At 48.0% G+C, this 17,799-nt stretch overlaps 1 protein-coding gene across 2 annotated transcripts in view; it reads left to right on the top strand.

The window, feature by feature from the left end:
* Window positions 1-17,596, top strand: part of LOC139259663 (tubulin alpha chain-like) — a 35,486-nt gene extending 17,890 nt beyond the window's left edge. For both annotated transcript variants that reach the window (XM_070875210.1, XM_070875211.1), the window contains exons 3-4: window positions 11,725-11,873; window positions 14,193-17,596. In XM_070875210.1, coding sequence (XP_070731311.1) covers window positions 11,725-11,873; window positions 14,193-15,161 — 1,118 coding nt within the window. In that variant the 3' untranslated portion in view covers window positions 15,162-17,596. The remainder of the gene's footprint in view (window positions 1-11,724; window positions 11,874-14,192) is intronic.
* The last annotated feature ends 203 nt before the right edge of the window (window positions 17,597-17,799 follow it).

The following is a 17,799-nucleotide window of genomic DNA, read 5'->3' as shown; positions in this document are numbered from 1 at the left end:
TACGCATTGGTTTTTAATTTGATACTCTCCTTTATTTCCTTGGTTATCCACGGCTGGTTATCCCTTCTCTTACCGCCCTTCTTTTTCACTGGAATATATTTTTGTTGAGCACTATGAAAGAGCTCCTTAAAAGTCGTCCACTGTTCCTCAATTGTGCCACCGTTTAGTCTGTGTTCCCAGTCTACTTGAGCCAACTCTGCCCTCATCCCACTGTAGTCCCCTTTGTTTAAGCATAGTACGCTCGTTTGAGACACTACTTCCTCACCCTCAATCTGTACTACAAATTCAATCATACTGTGATCACTCATTCTGAGAGGATCTTTTACTAGGAGATCGTTTATTTTTCCTGTCCCATTACACAGGACCAGATCTAAGATAGCTTGCTCCCTTGTAGGTTCTGTAACATACTGTTCTAAGAAACAATCCAGTATGCATTCTATGAATTCCTCCTCAAGGCTACTCCGTGCGATTTGATTTAACCAATCGATATGTAGATTAAAATCCCCTATGATTACTCTGTTCCTTTTTCACATGCCTCCATTATTCCCTTGATTATTGTCCGCCCCACCGTGAAGTTATTATTTGGGGGTCTATAAACTACGCCCACCAGTGACTTTTTCCCCTTACTATCTCTTAATTTCCACCCACAATGATTCAACATTTTGTTCATTAAAGCCAATATCGTCTCTCACAACTGCCCTGACATCATCCTTTATTAACAGAGCTACCCCACCTCCTTTTCCTTCTTGTCTATCTTTCCAAATTGTCAGATACCCCTGTATGTTTAATTCCCAGTTTTGGCCACCCTGCAACCACGTTTCTGTAATGGCCACCAAATCATACCCATTTGTAATGATTTGTTCCTTCAACTCATTTACTTTATTTCGAATGGTGCGTGCGTTTAGGTAGAGTGTTTTAATACTAGTTTTTAAACCATGATTTTTAGTTTTGACCCCTCCTGCAGCCCCTTTATATTCATACATATTGTCCCTTCCTATCACCTTGTGGTTTACACTTACCCCAGTGCTACTCTGCTCTGTTGCCTCCTGCCTTTTGCGTTCTTTCTTGGGGTCCTGTTCATCTGAGCTCTCACCCACTCTAACTCGCTCAGAGCCCTCTCCTGGGTTCCGAATACTCCTTGCATTGAGGCACCGAGCTTTCATGCTTGCCTTTTTATTACACTTTGACCCTTTAGAACTTTGCTGTACAGTGGCCCTTTTTGTTTTTTGCCTTGGGTTTCTCTGCCCTCCACTTTTACTCATATCCTTTCTGTCTTTTGCTTCTGTCTCCATTTTGTTTCCCTCTGTCCCCCTAGGACATTGGTTCCGGTCCTGCCCAGGTGCAGACCGTCTGGTTTGTATTGGTCCCACCTCCCCCAGAACCGGTTCCAAAGCCCCAGGAATTTGAATCCCTCCCTGCTGCACCACTGCTCAAGCCACGTATTCATCTGAGCTATCCTGCGATTCCTACTCTGACTAGCACGTGACACTGGTAGCAATCCCGAGATTACTACTTTTGAGGTCCTACTTTTTAATTTAGCTCCTAGCTCCTTAAATTCGTCTCATAGGACCTCATCCCTTTTTTTACCTATATCGTTGGTACCAATGTGCACCACGACAACTGGCTGCTCACCCTCCCTTTTCAGAATGTCCTGCACCCGCTCCGAGACATCCTTGACCCTTGCACCAGGGAGGCAACGTACCATCCTGGAGTCTCGGTTGCCTATTTATTCCCCTTACAATTGAATTCCCTATCACTATCGCTCTCGCATTCTTTTTCCTGCCCTCCTGTGCAGCAGCCCAGCCACAGTTCCATGAACTTGGCTGATGCTGCCCTCCCCTGATGAGTCATCCCCCTCAACAGTACTCAAAGCGGTGTATCTGTTTTGCAGGGGGATGACCACAGGGGACCCCTACACTACCTTCCTTGCACTGCTCTTCCTGCTGGTCTTCCATTCCCTGTCTGGCTGTGGACCTTTCACCTGCGGTATGACCAACTCGCTACACGTGCTACTCACGTCATTCTCAGCATCGTGGATGCTCCAGAGTGAATCCACCCTCGGCTCCAATTCCGCAACACGGTCCGTCAGGAGCTGGAGGCGGATACACTTCCCGCACATATAGTCGTCAAGGACACCGGGAGTGTCCCTGAGTTCCCACATAGTACAGGAGGAGCATATCACGTGACCGAGCTCTCCTGCCATGACTTAAACCTTAGATACACTTAATTTGGCGACAACACTGTTAACAGGTTACTTACTGATATAAAAAAATAAAAAGAAAAGCTACTCACCAATCACCAGCCAATCACTTACCCCTTTGGCTGTGACATCACGTTTTGATTTCTTTCTACTTTTTTTGCTTTTTCTCCCGGCTGGAGCTGCACCAGCTGGCCTTTTGTAGGCCTCACCAACGTCACGAGCTCCTGCCTCTAACTGCCGCCGCCTCGCGGTACTGCTGGGTCTTTTGTAGGCCTCACCAACGCCACGAACTCCCGTCTCTGACTGCCGCCGCCTCTCGCTGCCGCTGGGCCTTTATAGGCCTCACCAACGCCATGAACTCTATTCCAGACCCTGAACTACATCTTGAAGGGTGGAAGATGCCTGTGCATGGATTTGTTAAAAGTGTGGTGGCCGTTGCACACCAGCCACCACACGGGCTTGACAGAGCTAGGTCTTGGTCCAGTGGTAAGGATTACCCAAGCTGACTGGAAACCAGCTCTGCTGGACTGACCTAGTGCGCACACATACCGCAGTATGGGCTGGCCCGTGCTGCCCCAGGGCCCTCGCCTCTTCTGAGCCCCAAACTCAAGCCTCTCCTGGGCCCCGGTCACTTCCCTCTACAAACTTTTGCCACTCCTTCACCCTCTTTCTGTGCCTGCCCGCACTTCAATCAGCGACCTGGCTTCGTAGCCGTCGCCCTCCTGCAGCAGCACGCGCTGCTCCCTGCAGTGGTATGCCGCCGCACGCTGCTCCCTCCAATGGCCCCGGCCTGCTGATGGTCTTGCAGGCCGGGACCGTGCCGATTTCTGGGCCGGGCTGTCGCACGCTGCTCCCTCCCTTTTACAAGAAGGAGGAGTAGCAGGCAACCCAGAAAGCCAGGGTTATAAGGAGATCCAGAGCCTGTTATACTTACCTAACCACCACAGCCTGAGAGTTCCACAATATTTCCATGGAGTTAGGTGTCAGGAGGCCTCTTTTTTTCTGTGGAACATGTGCAGAATGTCCTGAAATTACCACTAGCACTAGTTTGCTCTGCCTTATAGAGAAGTCCTCTCTGATAGCGCTGAAAAGGATTGCATTGGACTATGCTGGCATCTGTCCATCTTTGGGAAGTCTGCAGTGCCTTCTTATTGTTCTGATGCTGTGCTAGAATTTGTCTTTATATGGCAGCACCCCAATGATCATCATCTGACTGTTCAGCAGCCAACGTCTGACATGTCATGCTCTGTTCAGATACATCATGCTCCAACTACAGTACCTCAATCTCTGGCTTCGTTGTGAGTTGTGAATCACCTTATCTCAATTCCTTATCTAGACTTAGGGCTGGATTTTAGGCTTTTATGTTTTTGGGGCGATAATGGCGGCGGGTCGGTGAAGTTTGCGCCTCAGTCGGTAAGTTTGGGCAGCTGGGCCCTGAGTCAGGGAGCGCAGCGCCCAGGGAGCTGTTGTACACCTCTAGCCACCAGGATGGGAAATTCCCGAGCTAAAGAGCCGGCCCGGGAGCCCTCTGAGAGACGCCGAGGGGGGGGGGGGTGGATCTTAAAAAAAACACATTCCCAAACATTGCCCACGCCACCACAACACAAATCGCTGAAAAAAATTAAAAGGAGAAAACAATCACACCGTAGGAGTCCATTACTCACCTCTTCGCCAGCGGAAAGGGTGAGCTGCCCTGATTTCCCAGGCGGAAGGGTCGGACAGGAACTCAAACTCGCACCAGAGGCGTTGCACACCCGGCACAGCTCTTCTGGGTGGTGCTGTTCTGCGCCGCCGCAAAACCCGACCCAATGCTTACCGCTGGAGGCTTATCGCCGCCATTGCCACCGCTCCGGGGTGAAGAAAGGGAGGGTAGAGGAGCTGAAAATCCGCCCCTGCGTCTTTACATGGCAGCACCCCAGAGATCATCGTCTGAATGCTCAGCAGCCAGGGTCTGACATCTCATCCTCTGTTCAGATACATCATGCTCCAACTACAGTACTTTAATCTCGGGCTTCCTTGTGAGTTGTGAATCACCTTATCTCAATTCCTCATCTAGACTATGTGTATACCACCCGGAATTAAAAAAAAATTTGTTCATAGGTTGTGGGAGTCGCTGACGAGGTCATTTATTGCCCATCTCTGATTGCCCTCAAGAAGTTGGAAGTGAGTCTCCTTCTTGAACCGCTGCAGTCCGTGTGGTGAAGACACTCTCACAAGTGCTGTTAGGGAGGGAGTTCCAGGATTTTGACTCAGCATCGATGAAGGAACGGGTGGTATATTTCCAAGTCAGGATGGTGTGTGACTTGGAGGGGAACTGCTGCCCTTGTCCTTCTAGCTGGTAGAGGTCATAGAAACATAGAAAAATAGGTGCAGGAGTAGGCCATTCGGCTCTTCGAGCCTGCACCGCCATTCAATGAGATCATGACTGATCATTCCCTCAGTACCCCTTTCATGCTTTCTCTCCATACCCCTTGATCTACTTAGCCATAAGGGCCATATCTAACTCCCTCTTGAATATATCCAGTGAACTGGCATCAACAACTCTCTGCGGCAGGGAAGTCCAGAGGTTAACAACTCTCTGAGTGAAGAAGTATCTCCTCATCTCAGTCCTAAATGGCCTACCCCTTATCCTAAGACTATGTCCCCTGGTTCTGGACTTCCCCAACATCGGGAACATTCTTCCCGCATCTAACCTGTCCAGTCCCGTCAGAATCTTATACGTTTTTATGAGATCCCCTCTCATCCTTCTAAACTCCAGTGAATAAAGGTCCAGTTGATCCAGTCTCTCCTCATATGACAGTCCGGCCATCCCTGGAATCAGTCTGGTGAACCTTCGCTGCACTCCCTCAATAGCAAGAACGTCCTTCCTCAGATTAGAAGACCAAAACTGAACACAATATTCCAGCTGAAGCCTCACTAAGGCCCTGTACAACTGCAGTAAGACCACCCTGCTCCTATACTCAAATCCCCTAGCTATGAAGGCCAACATACCATTTGCCTTCTTCACCGCTTGCTGTACCTGCATGCCCACTTTCAGTGATTGATGAACCATGACACCCAGGTCTCGTTGCACCTCCCCTTTTCCTAATCTGCCGCCATTCAGATAATATTCTGCCTTCGTGTTTTTGTCCCCAAAATGGATAACCTCACATTTATCCACATTATACTGCATCTGCCATGCATTTGCCCACTTAGCTAACCTGTCCAAATCACCCTGCAGCCTCTTAGAGTCCTCCTCACAGCTCACACCGCCACCCAGTTTAGTGTCATCTGCAAACTTGGAGATATTACACTCAATTCCTTCATCTAAATCATTAATGTACATTGTAAAGAGCTGAGGTCCCAGCACTGAGTCCTGTGGCGCTCCACAAGTCACTGCCTGCCATTCTGAAAAGGACTCGTTTATCCCGACTCTTTGCTGCCTGTCTGCCAACTAGTTCTCTATCCACGTCAGTACATTACCCCCCAATACCATGCGCTTCAATTTTGCACACCAATCTCTTGTGTGGGACCTTGTCAAAAGCCTTTTGAAAGTCCAAATACACCACATCCACTGGTTCTCCCTTGTCCACTCTGCTAGTTACATCCTCAAAAAATTCCAGAAGATTCGCCAAGCATGATTTCCCTTTCATAAATTCATGCTGACTTGGACTGATCCTGTCACTGCTTTCCAAATGCGCTGCTATTTCATCCTTAATGATTGATTCCAACATTTTCCCCACTATTGATGTCAGGCTAACCGGTCTATAATTCCCTGTTTTCTCTCTCCCTCCTTTTTTAAAAAGTGGTGTTACATTAGCTACCCTCAAGTCCATAGGAACTGATCCAGAGTTGATAGACTGTTGGAAAATGATCACCAATGCATCCACTATTTCTAGGGCCACTTCCTTAAGTACTCTGGGATGCAGCCTATCAGGCCCCGGGGATTTATTGGCCTTTAATCCCATCAATTTCTCGAACACAATTTCCCGCCTAATAAGGATATCCTTCAGTTCCTCCTTCTCACTGGACCCACTGTCCCCTAGTACATTCGGAAGGTTATTTGTGTCTTCCTTCGTGAAGACAGAACCAAAGTATTTGTTCAATTGGTCTGCCATTTCTTTGTTCCCCATTAATTCACCTGAATCCGACTGCAAGGGACCTACGTTTGTCTTCACTAATCTTTTTCTCTTCACATATTTATAGAAGCTTTTGCAGTCAGTTTTTATGTTCCCTGCAAGCTTCCTCTCGTACTCTATTTTCCCCCTCTTAATTAAACCCTTAGTCCTCTCTGTTGAATTCTAAATTTCTCCCAGTCCTCAGGTTTGATGCTTTTTCTAGCCAATTTATATGCCTCTTCCTTGGCTTTAACACTATCCTTAATTTCTCTTGTTAGCCACGTTTGAGCCACCTTCCCCGTTTTATTTTTACTCTAGACAGGGATGTACAATTGCTGAAGTTCATCCATGTGATCTTTAAATGTTTGCCATTGCTTATCCACCGTCAACCCTTTAAGTATCCTTTGCCAGTCTATTCTAGCCAATTGATGCCTCATACCGTCGAAGTTACCTTTCCCTAAGTTCAGGACCCTAGTTTCCAAATTACCTGTTTCACTCTCCATCTTAAAAAAGAATTCTACCATATTATGGTCATTCTTCCCCAAGGGGCCTCGCACAACAAGATTGCTAATTAGTCCCTTCTCATTACACGTCACCCAGTCTAGGATGGCCAGCTCTCGAGTTGGTTCCTCGACATATTGGTCGAGAAAACCATCCCTAATACACTCCAGGAAATCCTCCTCCACCGCATTGCTACCAGTTTGGTTAGCCCAAGCAATATGTAGATTAAAGTCGTCCATGATAACTGCTGTACCTTTATTGCACACATCCCTTATTTCTTGTTTAATGGTGTCCCCAACCTCACTACGACTGTTTGGTGGTCTGTACACAACTCCCACTAACTTTTTCTGCCCTTTGGCATTCCACAGCTCCACCCATACCGATTCCACATCATCCAGGCCAATGTCCCTCCTTACTATTGCATTAATTTCCTCTTTAACCAGCAATGCCACTCCACCTCCTTTTCCTCTCTGCCTATCCTTCCTAAATGTTGAATACCCCTGGATGTTGAGTTCTCAGCCTTGGTCACCCTGGAGCCAAGTCTCCGTGATGCCAATTACGTCATATCCATTAACTGCTGTCTGCACAGTTAATTCGTCCACCTTATTCCAAATACTCCTCGCCTTAAGGCACAGAGCCTTCAGGATTGTCTTTTTAATACACTTTGGCCCTTTTGAATTTTTCTGTAACTTGGCCCTTTTTGTTTTTTGCCTTGGGTTTCTCTGCCCTCTACTTTTACTATTCTCCTTTCTATCTTTTGCTTCTGCCTCCATTTTATTTCCCTCGGTCTTCCTGCATAGGTTCCCATTCCCCTGCCATGTTAGTTTAACTCCTCCCCAACAGCACTAGCAAACACTCCCCCTAGGACATTGGTTCCGGTCCTGTCAGGTGCAGACTGTCTGGTTTGTACTGGTCCCACCTCCCCCAGAACCGGTTCCAGTGTCCCAGGAATTTGAACCCCTCCCTCATGCACCACTCCTCAAGCCACGTATTCAACTGAGCTATCCTGCGATTCCTACTCTGACGAGCACGTGACACTGGTAGCAATCCTGAGATTACTACCATTGAGGTCCCACTTTTTAATTTAGCTCCTAGCTCCCTAAATTCATCTCGTAGGACCTCATCCCGTTTTTTACCTATATTGTTGGTACCTATATGCACCACGACAACTGGCTGTTCACCCTCCCTTTTCAGAATGTCCTGCACCCGCTCCGAGACATCCTTGACCCTTGCACCAGGGAGGCAACATACCATCCTGGAGTCTCGGTTGCGGCCGCAGAAATGCCTATCTATTCCCCTTACAATTGAATCCCCTATCACTATAGCTCTCCCACTCATTTTCCTGCCTTCCTGTGCAGCAGAGCCACCCACGGTGCCATGAACTTGGCTGCTGTTGCTCCCCCAAAGCGGTGTATCTGTTTTGCAGGGGCATGACCGCAGGGGAACTCTGCACTACCTTCCTTGCACTGCTCTTCCTGCTGGTCTTCCATTCCCTATCTGGCTGTGTACCCTTTACCTGCGGTAAGACCAACTCACTAAACATGCTATTTACGTCATTCTCAGCATCGTGGATGCTCCAGAGTTCATCCACCCGTAGCCCCAGGGCCGCAATGCGGTCCGTCAGGAGCTGGAGGCGGATACACTTCCCGCGCATGTAGACTTTCAGACTTTCTGGAATAAAAAGGGCGCCGAAAACTTACTTTGTCATTCTGCGAGCTTCTCAGGACGTCTTCATGCTCGGCGTGGCGCAGTACAAGGGGTCGGGGGCGGAGCCAGGTCCCGGCACTGAAAACAGTGCCAGGACCTCTGCATATGCACGCTAGAGTGCACGCATGTGCAGTAGCTCCTCGCCCCCGAGGCTGCGTGGGAGGGGCCCGAAGCACGCCGGACCTAGCCCTGGCCGAATGGGCTCCCCGGACAAAGATCAAGACTTGGGCCTCCCTCCCGTTCAGCTCCCCTCCTTCCCTCCTGTTCAGCCTCCCCCCCCCCCCTCCCTCCCATTCAGCTCCCCCCTCCTTCCCGTTCAGCCTCCCTCCCTCCCATTCAGCTCCCCCCTCTCTCCCGTTCAGCCTCCCTCCCTCGCTCCCGTTCAACTCCCCCCCCCCCTTCCCTCACGTTCAGCTCCCCCTCCCCCTCTCCCTCCCTCCCATTCACAGCCTCTCTCCCTCCCTCCCATTCAGCTCTCCCCTCTCTCCCTCCCAATCAGCCTCCCTGCCTCCCTCCCGTTCAGCCCACCCCTCCCTCTCCCTCCCTCATGTTCAACTCCCCCTCCCTCCCTCCCATTCACAGCCTCTCCCCCCCCCCCTCCTCCCTCCCATTCACAGCCTCTCCCCCCCCCCCCTCCCCCCTCCCATTCAGCTCTCCCCTCTCTCCCTCCCAATCAGGCTCCCTCCCTCCCTTTCAGCTCCCCCCTCCCTTTCAGCTCCCCCCATTCCCGTTCAGCTTCTCCCTCCCAATCTCCCCTCTCCCTCCCATCTCCCTCCCATCTCCCTCTCCCCTCCTCTCCATCCCTCCCTCCTCCTCCTCCCCCTCCTCTCCTCTCCTCCCCTCCCTCCTCTCCTCCCTCCCTCCACCAACCCCTCCCTCCTCCCACTCCTCCATCCCTGCTCCTCCTCTCCTCCCTCCCATTCCTCCTCCTCCTCGCCCCTCCTCTCCCTCCTCCTCTCTCCCTCCCTCCCTCCCCCCTCTCTCCCTCCCTCCCTCCCCCCTCTCTCCCTCCCTCCCTCTCTCCCTCCCTCCCTCCCTCCCTCTCTCCCTCTCTCCCTCCCTCCCTCCCTCCCTCTCTCTCTCTCCCTCCCTCCCTCCCCCCTCTCTCCCCCCACCCCTCGCTGTCAGAAACAGACACAGAGATAGAGACAGAGAGAGAGACACTGATAGAGAGAGAGATACTGACAGACAGACAAAGAGACACTGACAGAGAGAGACACACTGGGGGGGCCCCATCCCAACACGCTGTTGGAGGGCTCCCGGTGCTGCAGTAGGTGAGTAGAAACTTAATTTTTTATTTATTGATTGATTTGTTATTATTTTTTTTATTTTTTATTTTTAAGTTTTTTTTTATTGATTTATTGGTTGATTTATTGATTTATTTATCATCTATTATTGATGATGGCTCTTTATTTGTAAAAGATAAGAGTTTAATGTTTGTAAACCCCTCTTTCCTCCCCCCCCCCATCTCTCGTTCCCTATGCCTGATTTATGTGTAGGCAAGGTTTTTCTGAGCATACAAAAATCTACACTTACTCCATTCTAAGTTAGCTTGGAGTAAGTTTTTGCTGCCTAAACTTGCAAAACAGGCGTAAGTGGCTGGACACGCCCCCTTTTGGAAAAAAATCTGTTCTAAAATGCAACTATTCTAACTCACTCGAACTGGAGCAAACTAAATGCCGAGAATTGCAATTTTTAAGATGCTCCATTCGAAACTAGTTGTTCCAAAAAAATAGGAGCAGCTCAGGCCGAAACTTGAGCCCAATAATTCCCCGTTTTCCCTCTCCCTCCTTTTTTAAAAAGTGATGTTACATTAGCTGCCCTCCAGTCCATAGGAACTGATCCAGAGTCAATAGAATGTTGGAAAATGATCACCAATGCATCCACTTCCTTAAGTACTCTGGGATGCAGACTATCAGGCCCTGGGGATTTATCGGCCTTTCAATCCCATCAATTTCCCGAACACAATTCCCTGACTAATAAGGATTTTCTTCAGTTCCCCCTTCTCGCTAGACCCTCGGTCCCCTAGTATTTCTGGAAGGTTATTTGCGTCTTCCTTAGTGAAGGCAGAGCCAAAGTATTTGTTCAACTGGTCTGCCATTCCTTTGTTCCCATTATAAATTCACCTGATTCTGACTGCAAGGGACCTACATTTGTCTTCACTAATCTTTTTCTCTTCACATATCTCTAGAAGCTTTTGCAGTCAGTTTTTATGTCAGTCAGTATCTAATTAGTCCCACTCCAATGTTACCTTTAAGCTGAGCGGCCTATCAGCGCTTTAGGAGTCCCACGCAGCCGGTGAGAAGGCTTTTAAATTGAAAAAAATGCGCATGCGCGTAATATTGAATGGGCTGCGCGGCCCCAAAAAACTTAGAGAACATTGTCTCACATCCCAGCTTTATCCCCATAACCCTGCAAGTTAGTCCTCTTCAAGTACATGTCCCTATTGAATCTGATTCCACCACCCTTTCAGTTAGTGTGTTCCAGATCTTAACAACACCCCCGTCCCCCACCTTCTGGCATAATTGTGCAATTGTTGGATGTGTGCCTTTGTCCTGCCCCGTAATATTTAAACTTTCTGGGTTTAGAACAGAGTGAGAATCAGGCCAAGTGGGAAGGTCGTACTTATGGCAATGATGGCAGTACTCACAATCTTAGGGCCTCTGTTTCCTTCCTCGTTTTTGATGAGCACGTACAGAAAAATGGTACAAAGATGACCTGGCTCCTGATAACTTACAACTCAGAAGGTCTCCCTCCTCCCTGCCCCCCCCACCCCGGCCAGGCGTCTCTCGGAGTGCTCCCGGCCTAACTCATTAGCTCGGGAATTTCCCATGCTAGCGCTCTAAGAGAGGTGTACAACGCCTGCCTTGGCGCTGTGCCCCCTGACTTAGGGCCCAGCTGCCCAATTTTACTGACTGAGGCACAAACTGTTCCCGGGCGCTAACTTTACCGCCCCGCCGCCATTACTGCCCCAAAAACATCAAAGCTGACAATACAGCCCCCCCCCCCCCGGGTTTAAACAGTCGAGCATCAGGCCTCATGGGAAGGCGAAGGCCCCGCTCTGTGGTACTTACGCCAGTAATGGCAGGACTCACAATTTTAGGGCCTCCGTTCCCTTCCTCTTTTACTGGACTTTCAGCTTCCGTTTTTGCTGAGCACACACAGAAAAATGGTACAAAGATGATCTGGCTCCTGATAACGTACAGCTTTTCATTGCAGATGAGGTCCGCACCGGTACCTATCGGCAGCTGTTCCATCCCGAGCAGCTCATCACCGGGAAGGAAGACGCTGCCAATAACTACGCCCGTGGGCACTACACCATCGGCAGAGAGATCGTCGATCTGGCTTTGGACAGAGTACGCAAACTGGTAAGAGTCCTTTTCAATGGAATGCAGAGGTCCAAACCCTCCAGTTCAAGCTCACCAAATGTATGAAATGATATGGATTTGGAATATTCCTTCCCCCCCCCCCCTCCAGTCACACCCGGGAGGGCGGAGAAGAGGGAGCAAGAGATGAAGAAGGACATATTGATGCGTGGACCGGCCCATGGTGTTTTCATGAAAAGGTGCCAGCTACGGCTCAGTTGGTAGCATCCTCGCCTCTGAGTCTACAACCTCTGATGGTTGTGGCTTCAAGACCCACTCCAGAGACTTGCCCTCAAAAAAATCTAGGCTGACAGTGCAGTGCTGAGGGAGTGCTGCACTGTCGGAGGTGCCGTCTTTCAGATGAGGCGTTAAACCGAGGTCCCGTCTGTCCTCTCAGGTTGACGTCAAAGGTCCTACAGAGCTATTTTGAAGATGAGCAGGGGAGTTCTCCCCGGTTTCCTGGCCAAAATTTATCCCTCAACCAACATCATTAAAAACATATTATCTGGTCATTATCACACTGCTGTGTGTGGGAGCTTGCTGTGCACAAATTGGCTGCCATGTTTCCCACATTACAACAGTGGCCATGTGGAGCGTAAACACTGGCATAGACAAGTTGGACCGAATGAATCAGAAATTTACGGCACGGAAGGAGGCCATTTCAGCTCATCGTGTCCGCGCCGGCTGACCAAGAGCTATCCAGCCTAATCCCACTTTCTACCTCTTGGCCCGTAGCCCTGTGGGTTACGGTACTTCAAGTGCACATCCAAGTATTTTTAAAATGTGGTGAGGGTTTCTGCCTCTGCCACCCTTTCATTCAGGCAGTGAGTTCCAGACCCCCACCATCCTCTGGGTGAAGAAATGTCCCCTCATGGCCTGTATCTGTGCTGTAAATTCTGCACTTCAAAAAGTACTTCATTGGCTGTAAAGCGCCTTGGGACATCTGGTGGCCGTGAAAGGCGCTATAGAAATGCAAGTCTCTCTTTTCCTTAACTCCGACCGGCTATTTACGTAGCAGTGGTGAGCGTCAGGTTTGCGGTAGCCTTGAAGGAGGGAAGAGAATGGAGACATTCATTAAACATTTTTATTGTAAAATAAGCTGCTATTGTATTGTGGAAAGAGTCAACTGAATAAATACATAGCTTCTTTTTTGCCACAGAACCTACTGCTATCAGTTGTAACGGTGACTTTGGAGTTCGGTCCTCACTTTTGAACATCGGAAATGGATAACTAAAAAAAATCAAACTTACTTGATGGCTGTTATGAGGAAGAAGGAACTTACATTTATACAGCACTTTTCATGACCTCAGGATATCCCAAAACTATTAACAACCAATGAAGTATTTTGAAGTTTAGTCACAGTTGTAATAGAATAGCTGGTAAACCTGAGCTCCTCAGAGTTAGTTGTCTCTGTTCTGTAGGGACTGTACTAAAAATGCAGAAAACTGATTTGATTCATGATAGTACAAAATGGTTGTTATTAAAAATCAAATAATATGCACTCGCTCTTATTGCTGTCATCCAACTTAGCCCATTTCTGATGGACATCCTGACCTAGGAAAGATTCCAATCTATGAGATTCATGGTCATGTAGTTGAGGTCAGCTGAGCCTAAGGTCTTGGGACCCAAAATAGTTGGACTTGAAATGAAAGCAAAATAACACTAGAAGCACAAATATTTTCAGAGATGAGCGTGTACTTTATCAGCTGTGGCTCAGTGGTAGCGCTTTCGCTTCTGAGTCAGAAGGTCATGAATTCAAGTCCCACTCCACAGATTTGAGCACATTATCTGGGCTGACACTCCATTGCAGTGCTGAGAGAGCGCTCCACTATCGAAGTTGTCTTCCAGATGAGACATTAAACCGAGACCCCATCTGCCCTCTCCGGTTGACGTAAAAGATCCCATGGCCATTATATCGAAGGCAAGCAGTGGAGTTCTCCCCAGTGTCCTGGCCAATATTTAACCCTCAACCAACATCACTTCAAAAAAAGCAGATTATCTGGTCTTTGCTTCGTTGCTATTTTTGGGAGCTTGCTGTGCGCAAATTGGCTGGCTTCAGAAGTACTTCATTGATGTAAAGCACTTTGGGACGCCCTGACGTCGTGAAAGGTGCTATTAAATAAGTGCTTTTTTTCTTTCAAAATTGAGGAAAAGAATTGTATTTGACCTTCTCCTCTCGTCATTTACTTCCTTCTTTAAGAACAATTTCGAACAGAAGAATTTAAGCAAAATGCTTACATTTACACTTAAAATTATCTTCCATTTTGATTCTGAACATAAAAGTGCAGCTGGATAATCTACCATGTATCCTATTTTTAACAGGCTGATGAGTGCACAGGACTGCAGGGTTTCCTCGTGTTCCACAGCTTCGGCGGAGGCACCGGTTCTGGTTTCACGTCCCTGTTGATGCAGTGCCTCACCGTTGACTACGGCAAGAAAACTAAGTTTGAATTTACCATTTACCCGGCTCCTCAGATCTCAACAGCTGTGGTCGAACCCTACAACGCCATCCTCACGACCCACACCACCCTCGAGCACTCGGACTGTTGCTTTATAGCCGACAACGAAGCCCTTTACGATATCTGCCGCAGAAACTTGGATATCGAACGTCCCACCTACACCAACCTGAACCGGCTGCTTGCTCAGGTTGTGTCCTGTATTACGTGCTCCCTTCGCTTTGAAGGTGCGATGAACGTCGATCTGATAGAATTCCAGACGAACCTGGTTCCGTATCCACGCATCCACTTTCCCTTGATTGCCTACGCGCCGGTGATCTCCGCTGAGAAGGCTTACCACGAGCAACTGAGTGTGGCTCAGCTCACCAACGCCTGCTTCGAGCCAGCCAACCAGATGGTCAAGTGCGACCCCCGCAACGGCAAATACATGGCTTGCAGTCTGCTCTACCGAGGCGATGTGGTGCCAAAAGATGTCAATTCCGCTATCGCCAGCATCAAGACCAAACGCTCCATTAGATTTGTCGACTGGTGCCCCACTGGCTTCAAGATTGGCATTAACTACCAGCCTCCGACAGTGGTGCCTGGCGGGGACCTGGCCATGGTGCTGCGCGCGGTGTGCATGCTGAGCAACAGCACGGCCATCGTCGAGGCCTGGGCTCGCCTTAATCACAAGTTTGATCTGATGTACGCCAAGCGCGCTTTTGTGCACTGGTACGTGGGTGAGGGGATGGAGGAAGGGGAGTTCTCGGAGGCCCGTGATGATTTGGCAGCCCTGGAGAAGGACTACGAAGAAGTTGGCATTGACAGTTCGGAACTTGACCGTGTAGAATATTAGAATGCCGAAAATCTTGTTCTAAAGGTGGGGTTAGCGGGGAGGGGGTTAATTAAAGTGATTAGCTTTACATGTCTCTGTGGGTTCCCATCATGTCTGTAACCACACCAGCTTTTGAGCTTTTCTTACTATTTATTTAAAAATACAGGTACTACTGTACTGGTGGGTACGGTAGCATAGTGGTTGTGTTACTGGACCAGCAATCCAGAGGCTTGGACTAATGATCCGGAGACATGAGTTCAAATCCCACCACGGCAGCTGGGGAATTAAAATTTAATTAAAATAAATCTGGAATCAAAAAGCTAGTATCAGTAATGGTGATCATGAAACTACCGGATTGTCGTTAAAACCCATCTGGTTCACTTTTAGGGAAGGAAATCTGCCATCTTTATCGGGTCTGGCCTCCATGGCTGGAATTTCCCGTACCTGGGTGGGCCCGATGCGGCCGGTGTCCGTGGTGCGTCGTGACCCCGCTGCTGGCTCCATCCCGCTGTAGAAAATGAACTGACCTTAAAGGGGCCTATTGATCCTGCCCAACAGGTTAACCGGCCCAATTAGATGGAGCGGATCTGGTGACGTCATTCATGACGTGTTTTAAGCTGGGATCCTTAATGGGACCATGTCCACATTACATTTTAAGTTTAATCTAACATAGTGGGTGTTGAATTTTTGCTGTACAATAATATAATAACGGTTATATATGAGTGACAAAGAAATATTTAAATATGATCATAAAGTAATATCATCTACAAATGCAATCAGGAACATCATTTTAAAAGTACATTAATTGGTAAGTTATTGGTGCTTCAGTCACAAATCTGTAGACTTTTGTATCAGTAACTGGTGCAAATAAACAATGTGTGTGTACAGGTAGTACATAAAATTAAGCAGATTTTAAATGTAGTTATTAAGGGGTGGATTTACAATCTTATGCAAGTGCAGCGGAAAAGCTGTGGAATCCCTGAACAAACAGTGTAAGTGGTGCTTACAATGTGTTTCTGGGATTTCTGCAGCTCTTGCATTGAAGTTAACAATGGACAAATGAGAGAACCTGCGCAGAAATTCACCCTAACATCTCAAACTGAAAAATTAAATTGGTTATATTCAGTGGACCAGTGGAATTGAACAGTGGAATGAGTGATGAGAATGATTGGTCATGGTTAATGACTTGATTTACTGTGTAACTGGACAATCAAAGTGTACTGTGAGAAAAACCTGGCCAGAAACAACACTAACATTTATTTAAGTGATATATATCATTATTTATAGTGCAGATCAATTCACTGCAATTACTGTTGAGTTGGAAGGCAACAGCCGAGAATGGCCAGTGAAAAATGTATTTCCCTCACCATTCAGGGTAGCACTTCCACCCCTTCAGGAATTTCTGAATTAACATTTACCAGTAGCTTTTCATGTAGAACAGAATCACCATCAATCTGTTAGATGATCTAATCAACATGTTTTTATTTGGTTTGTTTTCCGTACTATTCAGTAATCAGCTGGAGCAATGGCCACTGAACTCCCGCCTCAGGTTGACAGACGTGGTTCCCAATCTGCGTGAATCCCATGGCCATGCGGGGAAACTTAAATAGTATGGGGGAAAAGACTGTTACCTCATTATGATTTCAATCAGGTCCCCCGCCTCTGCAGGTCAGGACTGCTCCACGCTGACAGATGCGCCTGTGGTAAAGGCGTGTGGGAGCGAGATGACAGCGGGTTCCCAACCCACTGTCAAAAATAACAACTTTCCCACCCGACCCAGCCTGCCACCGATCCGGCCCGCTACCACCCCGGGAAATTCAGCTCCATGTGTTTCTAGACCCACAGCAACGTGGTTGACTCTGAACTGGCCTCTGAAATGGCCCAGTAAGCCACTCAGTTGTATTCAAGAAGGCAGCTCACCGCCACCTTCTAGAGTGCAATTAGGAATGGGCAATAAATGCTAGCCTTGCTGGTGACGCCCACTTCCAATGAACAAAAAAAAAACTTATTAAAATGGTGCTGACTAGGACTATCCTAAAGGCCTTGCCGGTTAAAGCAGTGAGTATAACCGGGTTATCAGACTAGAAAGTCACCAGGTTCAATCAGTTGTACTGCAATTGGCCTCGGCAACCCCAGATTGGCAAAATTGATCAGGGCGCCCATTGCTGATTCCTGCTCGCAAATGTGCACATCTGGTCAGGAGAATAAAGGGAATCGTAGTTCATGCTATTTTAAAATTTTTTACTCGGGTTAATAGCTCAGAAATAAATGAATTTCCCAGAGATTGGTAGTAAAGTGTTTTATGAAACAAAAAGTACTACTCCCCCGTTTAAAATCGATCTAGAGCAATAATCGGTTATTTCCTGATCCCTGTGGGATACAAACTTCTGTTACGCATTGTAAATAAACATGTAACGTCCTTATTATTTTAATAAAGTCTTGATAATGTGAAGCAATATTGATTTTGATAGTGGCGTGTCAATCATTCAGTCAACATTAACTACTTCATCGATTAAAGAAACATGCATGAAAACGTTTTGAGTTTTGCGTCCTGATGACAAGAGGCCGTGGATGAAAGGTTATACCTGAAACATTAAGCGGGAGAAATTCGGTTGGATAGCGCCCCTACAGGATCGCTAAAGGGTTTGCAGCTGCGAGC

This window comes from Pristiophorus japonicus, chromosome 3 (genome assembly GCF_044704955.1).
Source record: "Pristiophorus japonicus isolate sPriJap1 chromosome 3, sPriJap1.hap1, whole genome shotgun sequence".
Lineage (NCBI taxonomy): Eukaryota > Metazoa > Chordata > Chondrichthyes > Pristiophoridae > Pristiophorus > Pristiophorus japonicus.
Note: the sequence above shows the minus strand (reverse complement) of the source record. Positions and strands in the feature narration are given on the sequence as shown.